The sequence below is a fragment of the Cheilinus undulatus genome, linkage group 24 (genome assembly GCF_018320785.1).
Source record: "Cheilinus undulatus linkage group 24, ASM1832078v1, whole genome shotgun sequence".
Lineage (NCBI taxonomy): Eukaryota > Metazoa > Chordata > Actinopteri > Labriformes > Labridae > Cheilinus > Cheilinus undulatus.
The window spans coordinates 21,517,331-21,538,160 of NC_054888.1; the positions used below are offsets into that span (position 1 = coordinate 21,517,331).

At 39.9% G+C, this 20,830-nt stretch overlaps 1 protein-coding gene across 3 annotated transcripts in view; it reads left to right on the forward strand.

Annotated features, from left to right (window-relative positions):
• LOC121506275 (ras-related protein Rap-2a-like) overlaps positions 1–20,830 on the forward strand; it is a 44,416-nt gene that overhangs the window by 9,201 nt on the left and 14,385 nt on the right. For 2 of the 3 annotated variants that reach the window (XM_041781998.1, XM_041782000.1), the window contains exon 1: positions 9,280–10,494. In XM_041781998.1, coding sequence (XP_041637932.1) covers positions 10,181–10,494 — 314 coding nt within the window. In that variant the 5' untranslated portion in view covers positions 9,280–10,180. Of the gene's footprint in view, positions 1–1,701; positions 1,916–9,279; positions 10,495–20,830 lie in introns of those variants that run through there. The other variant, XM_041781999.1, reaches the window with a different exon arrangement.

The following is a 20,830-nucleotide window of genomic DNA, read 5'->3' on the forward strand; positions in this document are numbered from 1 at the left end:
CCATCTTATGCCAATTTATATTCAAAAATTTCAGCTTATTTGACAATAGCTACGTTATAAAATCGACTTACTACACAAATGGACACAGAAAAGCCTTTGTATATTGAAATATTTGTGATGTATGTTATTATTAAACATTAAATGCATTCACCTCTCGAACAGCAACAATATAGTATAATATTAAGCTGCTATTGGCTTTTATTTTATATTAAGTAAAAACTGATGCAAAAAGACAAGCCAACATGGTTTTTAGAAATTAAATCTATGCAGACACATGAATGTTAGTAGGCAAAAATACTCAAAAACTAATTGAAGTGTCGGTCAAAATGTTTTGTTTTGCCATTAAATCCTGAAATAGATCAATATTTGGAAACTGTAGAGTAAAATGCTTAGAAAGGACCAAAATAAAAGGCCCAGTTTATTATCAGTATTAAATATATGGTGAAAACAGGCTGTGTTTTCAGGCCAGCCATATCAGTGGAGTGGGTTGTCTTCACTATTTTCCAGAAGATGGCAGCAAAGCCTTTAAAAAAAATTATAAATGCATTTATCTTCTACAAACCTCTGCTTTTATTACCTCTCACCTGGTTAGATAAGAGTCAAGTCAGTCTGCAAGATATATTTAAGATATTCAGTGGATTTATATTGCCCTTAGCTGAAGAAAATGTTGAGTAATTGTATAGCGATATGAGTATATTTCTTGTAGTTTAAATGCATTATCCCACTAGCACAAACCCTTACTAAAGTGTCAAATTCAACTGTATGTTGATGATACTGTAATTTTCTCCCATACGACTTATATTTCACAATTTGAGGCGACCTTAGTATCTGACTTTGATTCCATTAAGAAAAAACAGCACAAAAAGTAAGTAAATTTGTGTTTGGTATATTATGTCTTTGTTGTAACACTGGAAAGCCTGTTTATTTCCCTTTTAAATGGTGCCACATCTGTAAGGAACATACGTTTGTGGGATGAGCAGCAGAGCTGAGTATGTGGGTTGTGCCTATGAAAAATTTGCCAAGTCTTCTGTTCCAAAGCCAAACAGCTTACTCCACCGTTAACTCTTGTTTGATGGACTGGATGAATCAAGTCTGAAGAAAGAAGACATATTAGCAATTTATTAATCTATTTATTTATCAAACAGGAGCCTCAGTAGCGTGTGGAAGAACCATACACAGCCACAACAGCCGGACACCTCCTCCTCATGCTGGTCACCAGCCTGGCCACACACTGCTGTGGAATGGCATCCCATTCTTCAACCAGCATCTATTGCAAGTCAGCCAAACAGCAAAACCAAGCTGATCCCACAAGTGTTCAGTGGGGTTTAGGTCAGGACTGCTGACAGGCCATTCCATCCTCTCCACTCCCAAATTCTGGAGGTAGTCTCTGATAAACCCCGCTCTGTGGGGGCAAGCGTTTTCATCTTGGAGGATAGAGTTCAGTCCCAGAGTGTGGAGATATGGGATTGCCACAGGTTGCAGAATCTCATCTCCATATCTCTCTGTATTGAGATTGTCTCCAGTGATGACAAGCCTCGTTTTTCCAGTGAGGGAGATGCCGCCCCACACCATCACACTGCCTCCACCAAAAGATGTCACTCTGTCGGTGCAGATATCAGCATAGTGTGTCTCGTCCAGATTTGATTCTTTGATCCACTTGCCATAGGCATTGCTAAACATAATGTTCCCTCACATGTTCAGGTCCGGAACCACCTCGATGATGAAGGGCAGTCATGGCACCCCTCCTCGCAGCCCTGTGAGACCGGAGGTTGGCTGTGTGCAGTCTATTCTGATTTGTCTGGGCAGAGAGCCGTCGGCCATATCGTCCTGCAAACCTTGACTGCAAATCTGTAGAAGACAGCCTACGGTTCCTGACAGGGTGAGGACATGGTCTTCTTGGGATGTCAGAATGAAGGTAAATAGCAACAGCAGAAAAAGCTGTTTGGCAGTAAGCTTAAATTCCAATAGAATACAAAGAACCAAGGATAAAATATCCAAAATAGGAGTAATATAGCGACAATGTAGGTCAGAATCCTGTGTAGTCTTAAGTTCAATAAATCCCCCAAAGGCTAAATTCACCCAAAGGTAGCATCCTAATAAAGTTCTCAAATAAGTATGCTTAAAAGCCATTAAAATTCTGCACCAAATTCACCAAAACTTCAATAAATACACAACAAAGAAGATCAAAATTCATTTCAACCAGTAGAGACTGGTGACTGATTCAAAAATAACATATTGTTATGTTTACTGACATAGATGTGATACTGAATTACTGTTAGTCTATTAGGTGCTGTAACTCCTCATGGATATAGCATGATCGAAGGGTGTCTGCCCTGAGCAACGGCGAGATCCATCCCAGTCCAGACACGGGTGGTGGTGGTGTTAGCTAATGATGTCATCTGAGGTTGATTAGATGAAAGTGGATCAACTGTGAAGCCCGGGGTTGAAGAGATGATGTCTGAGGATCATTCAGTAAAGAGGCTAGGGTTGATGGCTGATGATGACATCTTGTAGACATGGCAGTGACGTGGACGTGGCTAGCAGCTATGCCATGATGAACTGGTGGAGGAGAAAGCCACATTTATATTGGACAGCAGCGATATGATAGGCTTACAGTGAGGGAGGGGAGCAGTGCTATTGGATAGGTGATGTGGACTCCTGATTGTAACGTGAGTAAGGAGGAGTGCATGACAGTGCAGGAATTAACCATCAAAACAGCATGACTGCACTCACTGCAAGCTTCAAATCAATAAAACTGCAATAATGTAGTCTAAAATTTAAATAAATCCCCCCAATTATTGGATGACATTCCAGTGAAATCACAAAAAGTACATGTCTTCTAATAAAATTTCTACATAATTAAGATAAAATAGAATTGTTTTTCAACATTTAGTCCTCTCTAGTTTCATCCAAAAGACACAGAACTCCTCTTTGACACGTTCATCATTTGAGAATAACAAAACAAGCCTTAAATTATGGCTTTTTAATCTTTTTATGCACCAAACACAACAAAATGGCTTTTCATCGCATTGCTACGGACGTTTTCTAACTCAGGGGTTCTCAACCTTTTCAGCCGGCAACCCCAAAATAAAGGTGCCAGTGACCGGGGACCTCCACTGTACCTGAAGGAGGCTGAACACGCCATGAACTTTCTATAACAGTCATGTGGAGACAAGGCCGTCCATTAGGGGGAAAATTCGGAGAGCCTTCTGGGGCCCAGCCAAACTGGGGGCAAGCAAAATCATGGTCCATTGTAAAGTTAAGCTATGGTATTTTATATTTAACCTGAATAATAACCACTCTTATCAAAGAAGCACATTTTAATTCATTTGAGTAGTAAGTAGCCCTCTTTTGAAAATATGAAATACATTAAAATAGCTAAAATGGGTTAAAAATGGGAAGAAATGGAGGGAAAGGTGATGAAATTGGATTTTAAAAGTAGCAGAAATGGGTTAGAAATACCAAAAATTAGATTAAAGTGGCACAATGATCCCAAAATGACAAAAAAATTGGTTTAAGTGGCAAAAATGGGCATATTAAGTGGTAAAAAGGCATTCAAAAGTGGCTGAAATTGCATTAAAGTGGCAAAAATAGGTGAAAATTTGGGGATATGGAATGAAAATGGATATAAAATGGCAAAAAAAAGTTAGCTGAGGCAGAAAAAGTCAGAAACTGGCAAAAGTGGGCATATCAATTTGTGAAATGTGACTTAAAAAGTGATAAAAAGGGGTTAATAGTGACAAATATGTGTCAACAGAGCCAACAATAGGCAGATAGTCACAAGAATTGGTTTAGAAGTGGCAAAAACAGGCAGAAAAAAATGGTGGAAAGGGTTTAAAATTTTAAAGAAAACAGGTTTTAAGTTTCTAAAATGTGTTAAAATTGGTGGGAAAAAGTGAGGAAAATGGGTGAAAATGTGGCAAAATTGGTGTAAAGTGGCAACAGTGTAAATTAAAAAATGTTCTTAGTTTTTTAAGGCGTTTGAAGACCCCCTCTAAGTGTCTTGCACCCCAAATGGGGTCCCGACCCCAACATTGAGAACCCCTGTTCTAACCTACCACCATTCAGTGTGAGGGTTTGCTTCCCCACAAATGGGGCACAGTCCTGCCCTTCCCAAACGCTTTCTATAGGAGCTTTCCCAAATATTCTTAAATACATGGTGTTTCAGGTCACTAATAATGTTTATTTTAAATATAAATGTATAAAATGATAAATGCAATCATGCACAACTTGAGCTAAAAGAGCTAAACATTGCAGGATGAGTGCATTTCCAACCCACAAATTCCATAACATTACATAAATTGTGATTAACAAACATTCAAAGAGTGGTAGAAAGCCGCAGACACATTTAACATTTCTCAATAGTTCCATCAGTTGTGCCAGCTCACAGACACCATGAGCAAACAGTGCTCTGGTTTAACTTAGAAATAGTGACGTTTCAGCGCCCTCTGCTGTCCAAACGTTGCATTGCACAACAAACATAAAGGCTGACAAGACAAAAGGGAAAAAAGGAAAGAACCTGTGATTATTCTCATCAGATTTATTCAGATTAACCGTCCAGGCCAGAGAGATGAGATTAATTTAGAATAATATACTGATTTTAAGTCACACTGTTCACCATCGTCCTGGTGGAATTCTGCACCAAACCTGCAAACAATCCTGGGTGTTTGTTTTAATCCACCTGTGCTGCCAGAGGGGTGGGGTTTATCGCCCCATCTGGCTGATCCCACCAGTTTATACTCTCACTGCAGAGCGGGCGCTTCCTCTCTCCCCGCTGGTGACCAGCGGCTTCAGCATCTCCACTTTGTAAAACAAGCTCACAAGCTCTGTTGAGAGAGAAAGGTGAAAGAAAAGAAAATAAGACACTCCTAACATCCTGTGGATCAGACTAGGTTTTCTATAACAACAGTACCGTATATTTCTGTGGTGCTGGATTAACATCAACAATCATACCTTGGTAGTGAGAGTTTCCAACTCTGGTTTTTGGTTCCATTTACTCTGGTTGTCTTCATGATGACTTGCATGTTGATATGGTGGTAAAAGAAGTTCCTTGTTGTTGTAATTTATCTTCTGTTACTCTTGGTCAAAACTTTTAGTTGGCGAAACTTGGTGGCATTCGGAGAGTACAGTAAGGCGTGCACTAAACGTCGACGCTTCCATCCCAGAACTCTAAGACGTTCACCACTACTGAGCCAAAAGATCAAGAAAAGTCGGCTCCAGTCTACTCAACATCATATGTACAGTATCTCACAAAAGTAGGTACACCCCTCAGATTTCTGCAAATATTTAATTTCATGAGACAACACTGAAGAAACGACACTTGGATATAATGTAAAGTAGTCAGTGTACAGCTTGTATAACAGTGTAAATTTACTGTCCCCTCAAAATAACTCAACACACAGCCATTAATGTCTAAACAGCTGGCAACAAAAGTGAGTAAACCCCAAGTGAAAATGTCCAAATTGTGCCTTAAGTGTCAATATTTTGTGTGGCCACTATTATTTTCCAGCACTGCCTTAAGCCTCTGGGGCATGGAGTTCACCAGAGCTTCACAGATTGCCACTGGAATCCTTCCACTCCTCCATGACGACATCACGGAGCTGGTGGATGTTGGAGACCTTGTGCTCCTCCATCTTCCAATGAGGGTGCTGAATAGGGTTTAAGTCTGGAGACATGCTTGGCCAGTCCATCACCTTTACCCTCAGCTTCTTTAGCAAGGCAGTGGTCGTCTTGGAGGTATTATACAAGCTGTACACTGACTACTTTGTATCAAAGTGTCATTTCTTCAGTGTTGTCCCATGAAAAGATATAATTAAATATTTGCAGAAATGTAAGGGGTGTACTCACTTTCGTAAGATACTGTATAAGCTACAGAGATTTGGGATTCTGTTCATGGAGCAGTGAAACAAACTGGATCTTTTTGTTATGATGGCTCAGCGGTATGCCTGGAGGAAGAAGAAAGAAGTCCTGTAGGACCTTCCAACAGGACCGTGATACCAAGCATACCTCAAGTTGCACAGAGGCTTGGTTGCCGAAGACCCATCACAGTCATCTGACTTGAACTTTGTAGAAAATCTCTGGTGGCATTTGAAGAAGGCGGTCGCGGCATGCAGACCTAAGAATATTACTGAAATGGAGGTTTGCACATGAGGAATGGGGTAAGGTTCCTCAGGATCGCTGCCAGAAGCTGGTGTCTGGGTATGCATCTCATTTGCAGTAGCAAAAAGGTGCTCTACTAAGTTTCATTTTCAGTTGAATTTGGAGAAATCACTTAAAGCATTAGTTGTGTTGAGGTATTTCAGTCGCTTTTGTTTGATTTGTTCATTGCACATTTTCACAACAAACCTGATTTGCAGTGGAGGTTGAACAGTTTCATATTGCAACTGCCAGGTTTTTTCAGTCTTAATGGTGCTGATAATTGTCTTATGAAATGTCTTTGTAAGGTTTAATATGCACATCGTACAGCCAAAAGGGGGCGCCTGCTCATGAGTGACCAGTCATTGTTCTGAGCTTTTTGTCCCCTGAATGTGCAGGAAGATTATCCCATGTCTTTGTATTGGAATTGTTTGGGTGATTCACACTTTAAGCCAGCAGATGGCAGCACACCAGAGGCTGCAGGTAACTGGAATTCACCCTACCAACAAAGTAAATCAACAAGACGACTGATACTGCATTCCTAGTTTCAATCTTTCTGAATGTATTATTTTGAGCTGTTTTATGTGTCTGGTCAGATTTTCTTTGGTCTTGGTTTTTGTTAATTATAAGGAACCATGTCCACGCAGGATTACACTGTAAGGGACTAAATCCAAACATCCTCTGACTTTAACGTCTGTGGTCCCCTCAGAGACCCTGATTTGTGCCTTGAAGTCCACTCTTGGAAGCATAGCCAATGTGTAAATAAACAGATTAAAGGCTAATGTAGCCCTGAGGCTTTTAAGGCTGTTTATGCTTATATGCTCCGCACATACAAACACACAAAGATTTCAGTGCTATTTTAATAAAGAAGAGCAGGGACTCTACAGATTTAAGTTTTCACTATGGATGATAGTCCTGATGATAAGGCCTCAGAGTGGAACAAACAGACCCTTTTGTTTGTTGTTTTCTGTCATTTCCTGAGACTGCACTGGTGCATTTTTTGAAGTTTAAAAAACAGCCATATGAGGGGTTATTAAAACCACTCATGTTTGGCTCAAGTGTGGGGACTTCTTTTTATGAGTGGAAAGGTCGGGCAAGGCTTCAGACCGAAAGAAGGGAGACTCAACAAGGTAGGTATCACACATATGGAGTTTCCACTACGCTTGCTTGCATTTCCACAGCCGATGTCCGTCTAGCCTCGCTCCTAGTGATGGAATTACGTCTATATGTCTGTTAAATCAGGGGTTTCCAAAGTCAGGGTCACCGTAGGGTTCTAGGGGTAGCCTGACCAGCCAATAGATCCTTGGCATTAGATATATTTCACATCTATTGGGTAACAGCCCATAAAAAGTGCTTGAGAAGGGCAGAAACTTTCAAAATAAAACCCAGAAGACAGTTGGATAAGCATTCTGCCTGTCTTATTAATGACAGGCCAGTCAGAGCAACACAACATATTATCTAGTAAAATAGATTCTATAATGCAAGTTTGTCAGGCAGTCGTTATCATTGTTCACCATCATTATACATAATGGTGGAAGAAATTCCACAGAGTTTCCATTTGCGACGCCCCAAAGGTACCTAAACATGATAAGGTGCCCTTAAGTGAGCCATCTAAGTGACAAAATATGTAAAAGTGCTTTCCGAGGATATCCGTAGGTGGACAAAATGTGACAAAATTGTTAATCGGACTGTTTTTCTTATTAGGCTGATAAATATAAGTAGCCATAGCCTGTTAGCAGATGGTCAGCTAGCACGCTGCCATATGGTGCAAAAGTTAAATTTCTTTAACGTACTAGTGGCACATTCAGGATATAAATATTACAGAGGGGAGGAGTTTCGCAGGCAGGTTGGACAACACAGAGATTCGCATAGGAATAATGGACTTCTGGTTGATTTACCTCTGTAACCATACATACGTGAAAAGAAGGGATTTGGTTAACAGTTAGGTTACTAAAAGTAAAAACAAAAAACCTGACCAGCAAAACCTGATAACAAAAGGCTTAATGAAGCCAACTACACAGTCTGCTAACAGGAAAAAAGCTAGTCCTCTCTGAAAACACTCTACTGCAGCTACATTATTTGCATATCTTGCGGAGCTTACAGAAGATACATAGATAACGTAAAATTCATAAATTACATAGCTATGTGGCTAAAGCTAAGCTTGCAAAGTGGCTAGGTAAGCTATGTTTGCTAAAGCTCATGTTGCTGACGCCAACTTAGCTACATTGGCTTATGTAGTAATGTTAACTGCGCAGCTGTTAGCTAGAGTGAGCCACTGTTCGTGTAACTACTGTTCAAACAGGTCTGTAATTCAATCCAGGATTACACCTCAGGTCTTTAATTTATAGCTAACGGAAAAAACAGATTACATAAAATATGTAGATTATGAAGCCAACATAGCTATGTAGATAAAGCTAAGCTCACAAAGTGGCGAGATAAGCTATGTATGATCTCTACATCAGCTTTAGCTACATTTGCTGAAGTGAGCCACTGTGTAGCTACTGCTTAAACGGGTCTACACATAATTCATTCCAGGATTAGACCTCTGATCTTTTATTGTGTAGCTAACAGAAGAAACGTAGATTACATTTAATATGTAGATTACGTCGCTAGCATAGCTATGTAGAGAGAGCTAAGCTAACAAAGTAGCTAGGTAAGCTACGTACAATCTCTACATCATCTTTAGCTATGTTTGCTAAAGCAAGCCACTATTTGTGTAACAGGACCATGCATAATCCAGTCCAGTATTATACCTCTGATCTTTTGTTTGTTAGCTAACGGAAGATATGTAGATCCTGTTAAATATGTAGATTATTTCGCTAACATGGCTACATAGATTGAGCAAAGATTACAAAGGGGCTAGGTAAGCTACATAGATCTCTATTTCAGCTTTAGCTACTTTTACCAAAGTTCTTGTTGCCAAAGCTAACATAGCTATGTTGGTTTATGTAGTATATTAATTATGTAGCTTTGCTAGCTTAAGCTACATATTAATTATGTAGCTTTGCTAGCTAAAGCGAGCCACTGTTTTCTTTTACAGATCTACATAATTCAGTCCAGGATTAGATCTCTGCTCTTATATATTGTTTTATTTTGAAATGTTGCTTAGTCTGTAATGTTTGCAATGTGGTTATTTAATGAATGCGCCAGACTTTGTGAATAAAGTTGAATTTAAATAAAAAAACAGTTGCACTGGCAAATTATGGCACTTCAACAACTCCAAGTAAGTCTGACTAATTAAGGTTGTAATTTTTAAACCGTCACAGCTTTATCGCAGTTAATAAACACAATAATTCAGTTTTATTGGATGTGAAGGGATTTGCCTGCTTGGAACATCGGTGTTTATTTATTTATTTAATATTTATTTATTGACAGTGACATTGATGCTGTGACACTAACCACGCACAGGTGCTGATGTTAAATGTTTATAGCGAAGTGCTAATTTGCTACACCTGTCCGCCGGACTCTAATTATAACATTAAAATCTGTTAAACATATCTCTATGGTCTCCTTTGTTTTTTAAAATCCAGTTAAATTACAAAACTGTTCGGTGTTTGGTCAGCCGTTCCCCTTTTGTCTGTGGCACTAATCACCCTCCATATCTTCCAGGAAACAGCAACATCCAGTGTATGCATCATGCACCGACTCCAGAGGCGTGGATTCCCAGCAGCACTGTAGCCTTCTTCTTCAGGATAAATAGACTCTTTGCCTTTAACTCGACTGTACCCCACTGTGCAGAGAAATGTAGTGTTAGCCTTCTGTTTTGTGGGCGCATAAAAAGATGTGCCGTCTCGTTGTTTCTAATAATAGCCAATCTTATTTTTACCACACCGACGCCTTATTGCATTATGGATGCCTCTGGAATGGTGTCCCTGCAAGATAGCGTGGGAATCTTTCAGTAGAGGCTGTGGCTTTGTATCTCAGGGCTAAATGCTCCAGCTTCGCCTTTCTAGCTGCAGGAGCCTCTCATTTATTGTTAGCTGTGTCTGTGTCATGGCTGTAGCGTAGCTTTCCTTTCTCCTCTGCATGCATCCACAGGAGCGCTATGCGGGAGTATAAGGTGGTGGTGCTCGGCAGCGGCGGGGTGGGGAAGTCCGCCCTCACGGTCCAGTTTGTCACCGGGACATTCATAGAGAAGTACGACCCGACCATTGAAGATTTCTACAGGAAGGAGATCGAGGTGGACTCCTCGCCGTCCGTGCTGGAGATCCTGGACACAGCCGGGACCGAGCAGTTCGCCTCAATGAGGGACCTTTACATCAGGAACGGCCAGGGCTTCATCCTGGTCTACAGTCTGGTCAACCAGCAAAGTTTTCAGGACATAAAGCCCATGAGGGACCAGATCATCAGGGTGAAACGGTGAGTCTATTTCATCCACTAACCTCCTTTGTTCCCTAAAGGTGCTTCCATGCAGTAAGGAGGAGGTTATCAATAATTTCCAAGGTTCTTTGAGAACAAAAGTTGACTATCTTTATGAGAGAAAAAGTTGCAATAAGCATAAAAATTACTAAGTAAATTAAAACATGAAATTCAACTACTTGGAGTTCCCCTTGAACCCTGGTGGGGCCTTCAAAGATCAATAAATTATAGGGCATTGATTACAGCTGCATCTTCTTGCACCCTAATTCCATTTTAAGGTTATTTAAACATAAAATATCAAGTTTTAAAATTAGAGGAAAAGTTCTAATAGGCATTACTGTTCCCCAGAATTCCCTTATCTAGCAATGCTGGAATAAAACATGGAATTAAACTACTAAATGCAGCTGGGGTACTCCCTGGTGTCCTAGGACACCTTAAAATCAGGATTATACACTAATAAGGGCACAGATGGGACAAAATGGTGATAAAAATACACATTTTTCTCTCTAAATGGCCTCTTTGTTCAATGTAGACACACAAATGTTGGTGTTACATGATAGGGAGGGTCCTTCTAAGCATAATTATCCCTTTAAATTCTTTTCTCTCCTAATACTGAAATAAAATGTTAAATTAAACTAAAGTGGCACCTCCCCATGAATCCCCCATGGCCCATAAAATTCAATCTGTTACACTTAACATAAGGACCAGGTTACCCCCTGGAACCTTATGACTCCTTAAAATTTCATAAACCACACATATGAACACGGGTGGGGCAAAATACCCATAAAGATAGCTCACTTCTGTGTGCAAATGGCCTTTTGAGGCAGTGCGAACTCTGAAAGTTGAGTGGAAGTTCTCGCAAGCATAATAATTACTCAAAATTCCCTTGTCTATATATATAGTGAGGAACAATTACTTTGCATGCTGCTTGAGTACCCCTGAAACATCCCTTGGGCCTTTAAAATGTTATAAATCACAAGTTTTCAAAGTTTTTTTGCACAAGACACACCTAAGATCGAGCTAAGATCTCAAGGGGCACACCCGTATACGTCACTTTAAATGATATGGATTGGTATGCAGGGCTATCCTGACTTTTGTGCAGTTATTGATAAGCTGCCACCATATATCAGTACTTTAATTTAACACTATGCACCACTTTGAGCTACATTGATGCAAAAGGTTTAACATTCTATGATGGAGAAGGTTTTAATATATAGCTGCTACTTAAATTCCCCATATTTTTAAATAGTGTTGAAAACATGACATTGAGCTAGTTTTCATGCTGTTGGGGGTACCCCCGGGACCGTCCTAGAGCCCCTTAAATTTGTTAAAATTTACTTTGAAAATTTAAAACCAATTTCTAATCTTTTCTGCCCTTCTATGACAATGGGGGCACAGAATTTGGGTGCTCTGTGACGGAGAAAATTCTAGTTGGCACTGTTTTATTTCCTTTGTCAATTAAAAGTGACGTTACACCTAGAAAAATCTTACTTTTCATGCTACTGGAGTGCCCCCCTGGAACCTTCCAAGCCCCTGATAGTTTATGTGTCTCACCTAAAATCACCTAAAATAACGTGAGCTTGACTTATGTTATACAATTATTATAGCAAATTGATATTTCTATAAAATAAACATGCAAACCATGAAATCAAATCACTTTGCATGCTGCTGGTGCATGCTCCATAATTTCACATATGGCATCTGCACTAATTTTTGATAATCAATCAACAGTTATAGCAATTGTGAGATTTGATGCAAATCAGAAGTTTCATACAAAAGTTACAGTGACTTCCTGTGAAATGGCGTAATGGCCAAATTGTGTTACTTCCTGTTGCCAGAAGGGGCGCTACATCAAAACAGTGAAATTAACCTTTGAATATGTGGAGCGGCAGACCCTGATCTGACACAGGAAATTTGAAGGCAATCAGATGTTTGGTATGAGAGTTGCACATACTTCCTGTCAAATTGGCGAGATGTTGAAATGCTCTCCATCACCAGCGAGACATCCTTCAATGAAACATGTCTGTGTTAGGTGAATTATTGAAGCCTTTCTTTCAACATCAGAGCTCAGTAGGTAAAGCACAATAAGAGGAATGAAAATATAAACCAGTTATGTCACTTCCTGTCACCACAAGGTGGCGCTAGGATGAGTAGTTTGTATGTGGGCGTGTTCAGTGTGATACCGTTGTCTTGCACAAAAGAGCAGAATATCATTGTATACTAAAGTTATAATAGGCTAGTTATTTGGCACCATCAAAAATACCTTATTTTGAAATTGAGATGAAGCTTGTGGACTTCCTGTTGGGATTTGGGCGTGGGTCCAGGAGGGTTATTTGTAGATCTTATGACGACCCATATGCAGACCAAAAATCATAGGCCTAGGCTGGATGATGTTCAGGGGCTGAATATTTAAAGGGATAATGCAAAATTTTAGACGTGGAAATGTTGAACTGGCACAAGGGGGCGCTGTTACAAAGTAATGCTATTATTGTATGAATATATTCAGGATTAATGTGTGATCATCCCTGTGAAGTTTGGTGATGACTGTCTTATGCTCTTAAAGATTTTAAGGCATTATTGGTGTATTTTCAATGGAAAAAATGTACAAAAAAGTAGTTTAAGTTTGGGCCCGGCGCTACCCTGTGGTGAAAACTCACAGTTTGCACCACTTCAGATCTCCAGGTTGTCTAGAATGAGCAAAAAAAATCTGGAGGTAATCAGATGAAATCCCTCAGAGTAGTTCATTAAAATATGAAACTGGTGAATCACCCAAAAACGGTTTGTGGTGCACTTCCTGTACATGTTAGTGGATGGCCCCAAGAGACTTTTGTTTCCATCTAATCAGGACACATATGTGTACCAATTTTCATGCACATAGCTCTTATTTGGTCCTCTATCTCTTGTTTGGGGCCTCTGTGAGGCCACTGCTTGATGAACTTTCAGGATTTCACCAAAATATGAAGATTTCCACTGGGGGACAACATTCTGTTAAGTTTGGTGAGTTTTTGTGGATGTTAAAGCCTCTAAATTAGTGACTCTTCTGACAGAAAAATGATGCATACAGATAAAATAGCTTCCTCATTGACCCTACGTTGGTGCTCAGTCCCTAATAATGATTTCTTTCACATTCAGGCCCAGTATTCGAGTCTCACTTCCTCTGTCTTGATCTCCGCCAGCACTTCCGTGAGAATCCACTAACCATCTCATATGTTGTTCATAAAAAAGTCCCAGCTGCGTCTCACTTGTCGTATATCAACCAGCTGACCTCTCGCTGTCTCTCACACATGACTAACCCTGGACGGCTTTGATCACTTCGCTCCATTACTCAACAAATCCACTGAGCTCATCTCACGGCTGGAAGGAAAATGGTGATCTCCTCTCTTAGAGGTGACATATTGGTGCTTTTGGCTTTGAGCCTCACTTCATTTGTTTAATGATAGTGATAGAATCCAGATATGAGTGCAGGTTAGAAATAAGGGCTTGAATTGATTAAAGGAGGAGTTTTGTTGCCAGGTAAGGATGTTTAACACATGTCACGAATAACAAATGTAGATATTTGGTGTAGAAATCAAACAGTGAGGCATTTATGTCAGTGATTCATGCTGCTATAGTGGTTTTAGATCTCTGTTTTACTCCTTATGTTGAAGGTTGATGTCATTTTTGTCGCCCTTAGAATTACAGCATCCCTACCTGGGGACGCTCTCTTTAGAGATCTTCAGCTTTTGTCAGCTGAACATCACTAAACACAAAAAAACGTGGCACCTTTATTCATCCAGCTGCATATTGTATAATAAGGATTTATAATTTAACCCTCGCTGCAGAGCTCCCACCTCCATCCCCGGAGTGAACCGAATGCTCCTGTAGCTCAGACGTCACAGCAGAGCGTCACAGCTGACGATGCACGGCGGGGACCGGTGCATGAGGGAACTCCTCTGTTAAAAAGAGTGAAAGAGGACTATAAGTGAGCTCTGCTCTGCTCTGCTGTTGGTAGACAGCCACCACCCAGCACAGCTGCTTTCACTGCACCAAGCATCGCTGTCCTCAAGTGTACACCTATGAATATTTCATGGTGTTATTTTACACTGCCATGGGTCTGAGGCACGGATTCTTACTGTATGTCCGAATCTGCAACTGAGTTAAAGACCTACATCCTTACAGTGACACAAAAACATGATTTATTTTTAAATGTACAACTTAAAGCAGAATTGTGCTAAATGATTACTGCATAAATGCCTGTTTGATGAATAAATGATCGATGGAGAAGACTCTTTACAAGCCAAATATTGATGTTTTATGCTCCTTTAGGCCCAACTTTTGCTTCTTTTCTCTGTTCCTTAGTAATAAATTTAATATTTTGGAGGTTTGTTGCACTGAACAAGGCAAGCTATGTTTGAATATTCACCTTTACAGTAAAGGGGAATTGTTGGAGTAAAGTATACATTAATAAAGAAATACCTAGGCGTATACAATATACAGTGCCTATAAAAAGCATTCACCTGCATGTTTTTAAAAACTTTTTATTGATTTTTTTAAGTCAATCATGGTAAATATAAAGGGGAGAAAACCAGGCACTCCAAACACAACGTTTTGTTAGCCCTGAAGAAGACCGGTTTGGTCGAAACATGTTGGCTTTTTAATGATTTGGCCATTACAATAAAGGCTTTTTAGTATTTCCTTCCTCATTTGGACTTTTTTTGTGTTTGGAGTTCCTGGTTTTCTCCCCTTTTTTGACAGTTTTCCCCCTGTTTTCCAGCTTCCAGAGTACCAAATTTTGGTTTACTATTGAAGCACCTTAGTCATACTGAGCAGCCAGTCAACCCCCCTCTGTTGTTGTCCATGGTCAATATAACTTGGCTATTTTTGACAAAAAAAAAAAAACTCTTTAATGTCAAAGTGAATGTAAAATTCTACAAACAAATGTGACTGCATGAATATTCACCCCCTTTAAAGTGACTGACCTAATTCAACAGAGGTCCAGCCAGTTGGTGCTAGTAGTCTCACACCTGTGTCTGGAAGGTCCAGTTGCTTGCTAATTGGTATTCATGGCTATCATTACACCATAAAGACAAAAGAACACTCCAAGCAGCTCAGAGGAGACGTTATTGAAAAGTAGAAGTCAGGGGATAGAGCCATCCCCACTGTGAAGCATGGTGGTGGCAGCATCATGCTGTGGGGATGCTTCTCAGCAGCTAGCCCTGCAAGGCTTGTAAAGGAAGAGGGTAAAATGAATGCAACAAAGTCCTGAAGGACAATCTTATCCAGTCTGACAGAGCTTGAGCAGTTTTGCAAACAAAAAAGGAGTCAAATTACAATTTGATTGAAGCGCAGGTTGCGGGATTGATTTCTGGTCTTGGCGCTGTCTGGTGCACGTCTTCCCCCATTCTCACTTACCATTTTTTCCTGTGACTCTTCAGCTGTCCTTTCAGAATAAAGGCAAAAACATAGAATTACCAGCTAAAGCTAATGCAAGCTTGGTTAGCATGGTGCTTTCATAGTTCACACTTATTTAGCTATTTGGAGATGCTGATTTTGGGTCGCATAAGTGGACAGTTACTTTCACTTTGTGACAGTTTCTTTCAAAATAAACATCATGCAGTATAGATACCATGTTAAATAGAAACTGAGGCTGTTAACACAAAGGGAATTAGCTAACTTAAATGAGAAAAACACAATAATTTTCTCAAAAACTTTCAGAAAATGTCCAGTTTTTGTGAGCATACGTAAAGCGTTAGGTCTGTGGAGCAAATCTCCACATGTGCTAAGCTCCATTTTTCTATAGTAAGTGCAAAACATTCATTATTTTTATGCATTTTGCTACAATCTGTGCAATGTCTGCATTCATGTAGAGATTTACCATTCAACCTGTCACAATACAGGCAATGCTGTTGAGGAGAAAAGGAAAAATAGTCAAATTTATGTTGAACATTTCTAATTTTATCCAACTTTTAGGGCCTTGGACTCAGCCTCATAGTCCATAATGAATCCCTTTATTAAAAAAAAAAAAAAAAAAGAGAAGTAAGCTGCATGTTTTTGTCCAATGAAGTTTCCAAACAGAATGTTAAAAGATTTTCAATCATCTAATGATAAATCTGAGCATGTAGGAGTTCTTAAATGCCTCTCAGTGAACTGCAGAGTTAAGGACAGGCTTTGTCGGTCATTCAGACACATGCAGACCTCCTCTGGGTGTCTATTTTTTTATATAAAACAACTATCCGACCCTCTCCTGGCCTCCATTAGCTGCCTCTAGGAGATCAGCCTCCCTCCTCCCAAACTTCTCGCTGAGCCAGCAGCACCACACGGAGATATAGTACGTGCCCACTCACCACAACTTTAATGGGATTGTGTCGGGTTGGAAGCCAAGAAGACATCAGGCCTCCATTAGGGACTCGTATAAACCTGAATGCAGAGGCTCTGTGTGCGGGAGGATCGTGGGAAATAATCCTATATGTTACAGCTCTGCGGGGTGCAGGTGCTGTGAAGCCTCGTGCAGGGATGTTCCAGCTGTGTTCCTATCAGTTTCATTGTGTTGACACACATTTATAAAAAGGAAGCAGGAAAAACAATTAGAGCTGAGTGATCGTGGGACTTGATGGGAAATACACTTAGAGTTACAGGAGAAGATTGATACCACTCTTCTGTCTGAAATGTGAATATTTAATTTGAATCAGAAGCTACTTAGCTTAGTTTCAAGTCCTACATAGAAAGAAATAGAAAGACTGATCCTGTCCAAGAAGCTAGTCAGATTTCGTCTCATTTAATTTACCTGAACATAAAGAGGTAGCACATCAGTCCCAAGCTGTAAAGGTGCAATCTGGTATTTACACCAAAAAGCCCACATTAATCATGACATGGCCACTCTAATCTTACAGATATGTTTTAGCTGAGTTCTTACATGACCTCAAATACAAACCCAAGTCCAAAAAAGTTAGGGTTAGGGTGGAGAAAATACTCAGAAAACTGTTGAATTGTGGCCGTGACGATATACTCTATACATCGTAGCTAACGTTAGCAGCTAGCTGGACCGACCTTCGTTTAATATCTGGCCTCTTTCACTTCGGTTGAGTTGTGAAACATGAATTCAACCCTTGACAGCCTACATACCACTTTATTTCCATTTACTACTCAATAAACTGTCATACCGTGCTTTCCCTACTCCACGCTAACTGTTAAACTTCTTATACTTATATCAGGAGAAGTGGGAGAGCTCAGACAGGAAGGCAGCAGCCATTAACTGAAGCTACAGCGACCTCTAGTGGTGGGAGGTTCATTACAGTTTAAAAGAGCATTACAGAATGGGATTTCAAGCCCATGTTTATTAAAAAAAAAATGATAAGTGCATCCTTACTTTTAATTCAGTGGGTAACTTCACTAATAGTGCAAATGTGTCTCACATCAAAACAACAATCCACCAGAAATATGAGTAAAAGAACCCCAGCAGGGATCACTGTACACCAGGCAACATCCAAACACAACTGAACACATATAAAACACATCTAAACACTCTGCCCAAGGGCATGATGGGAAACTCCGCCCACACATCCCCCTGATTTAGCAGAGCTTCTTTACATAGTTGAACTAACACTGATCGAGAAATGAAGACCATTTCACTCAGAATAGAGTTTATTACATTCTTTCACCGCCATTATTCTTGTGATAGTTGCATCACATCTGTAATCATTACTAAAGCAGTTCCATTGATTTCAAGAGCAATACTACATAATAAAAGATTACCACTGGTCTTTATTATGATTGGGCAGGGGTGTCCAAACTATGGCCCGGGGTCCAGATGTGGCCCCTGGCCCATTTTTAGCTGGTCCGCAGCAAACTAAAACTTGAAAAATGACCCACATTACATGAAGCTCGTGCTTGACTGTGTATTTTATTTTTGTGTCACCTTGGGGGCTCGTCCGGGAAGGTAACACAAAACTATACTTGTCTGTCAATAAGAAAACAAAAAAATTATAGTTTGTGAAGATGGTATGAGTGACCTACTGTGCTAATTCGGTAAACCAACATTTTGAAATGAAAATTTATTGACATGCAACTTCCAGTGACTTAAAATCTTTACCTAAATTGGACTTGACTGACTAACTCTGATATCATAAAGGAGAAGTATTTGAAAGTGGCCCCACCATCCTTCAGATTTTCTCTATGTGGCCTTCAGTGGAAAAAGTTTTACACCCCTGTAATACGGTGTAGTCTTTATTATAATACTCATGATTAACGCTGGTATATTTTAATATGCCACAACAGAGAGTACAGTCTAGACCTGTCCTCTTTGTGAATTGTCTTAAGATAACTTTGGTTATGAATTTGCACGATATAGAGACGGATTGATTGTTGATCATTTATAAGTTAAAATAACTTAGTAATAAGTTCAAATCAGCTATTGCTACTTTGTATGCAACAAAAAATAAAGTACAGTTACTTCCCACCCATCTGACTCCATTCTGTGTGAAATGGTCGTCAGTTTTGGAGTTATTTGACCAGTTCAACTTTGTAAAGAGTCAGCTGATCTAAGCTCCGCCCTCTGCAAATTTAAATTTAGGGGAGGGGTGTGTAGGCGTGTTCCCCACCATACCCTTGGGCAGAGTGTTTAAATGTGTTTTATATATGTTTAGTTGTATTTGTATGTTGTTTTGATGCGAGACACATTTGCACCATGCGTGAAGTTATCCACTGAGTTAGAGGTCCCACCTGCTTCTTAGGCATACATAGTGCATATTCTTCTTCAGTATGAGGTTGACTCTCTTCTTTGTTCTTGACACAGGTGACCCACCACTGCGGCTCTGTCATGTTGTTAAGTATTTAACATTTTTAGAGGAGTAGCTTAACTATATGTAGTGGGGACCAATATGAACACATTTGCATTTTACATAGCATCCCAACTTTTCTGGAATTTGGTCCAAACTACACTCTATTCCTGTGGCACTACAGTTTTAGTTAATGGAGGATAAACAAAGCCTTATGGTTGAGATAAAGTAGAGAAAAAATCATTCATATTGCTTTGATTTAAACTGATAGCCGCCTAGGAAGCATATTTGTGTTGTTCTATTTTTAACATTGATTTAGCATAAGTACCAAATTAAGCCCAATTGTAAAATCTATGCACTATCCCTTTAACTTGTTTGTCCCAGAGGAGAGACTATTTAAGGACATCTGTACCAGACGCTCTGCCATGATGTAGTTTTGTGCCTTTCATTCCATATGTGCATAATTGATGCATGTTTAAGCTAGAACACGCTGTCTCTGACATACTTTCTCCTCTGCAGACCCTCCGAGGACCGACGAGTCTCTCACACTAACCAAATAAAGCTCCTGTCCGTCTCTATCTTTGAAAAACGGCATCTGGGTGTAGCCCTACTCACAATCTAATCATGTAAAGCTTTATGTTTGCCCGAGAGGACGGGGCAAGAAGGTTCAAAGCTGTGTTGTTTTCACGCTGCACTGATGCTGTGTCTAATAGCAGGAGGTGAGCATCACGCGCCGCTGACTGGGAGACCAAAACTACATATCCCAGGGGGTGCAAAGCAACTTCCTGACCTCAGGCTTTTAGTGTTCGCCTTCAGGAAGGAGAGAGATTCTGTACCTTAAAGCTGAAAGCTCAATTTGAAATGTGAGTTAAGAAGAGATGCTGAGATACTCTTTGTTGGTGCTCTCACCCTTTTTCCACCTCCACTTATACTGATTCATAGTTTTCTTGCAACTCTTACATTTTGAGAACACGTCTATACGATAGTAGATTCAATGCCATGTTTTTTATGCAACCCTTTTGCCACAGTTTTAAAAGTATCACTTGTTGGCAAAAGTCTTTCTTGAATGGTTTTAGATGATTGTGAAGAAACTATGCCATTGTAAAAGAGCAGAGATCGGAGAAATGTGCAAAAAATTAACACAGTTCTTGCCAAAGTGGTATTTTTATGCCTCCACACAAACAATAGACAACGCCAGAGGCATTCTGGGCAATTTTTGTGAAACATGAGTTTCTAAACATAACATTGCATGCCTGATAGGCTGTTTCACAAATCTACAGGAAAAGATATATTTTACATTCATCATGGCGCGGTGAGAGATGTCCACTCTGACTTAAGATTGAACTGATTGCATTTTGGGGTCAAAATCATTAACTCTTATTTTAGTACTTTGATTATAAGCATAATATTCAAGAACCCTTTGCAAGCTCTTCTGCAAACTTTGCACAAATGTCCAACACGGCTTGAGGATGAGCTCATCACGTGTTTGAGGTCAACTGTCAGGGTAATTTTGCCTTGTGTTTCTGTTGCTGTGGCACAAACCTGCACTTGGAGTTGAGGGGGAGCTAATTAGATGTCAGAGG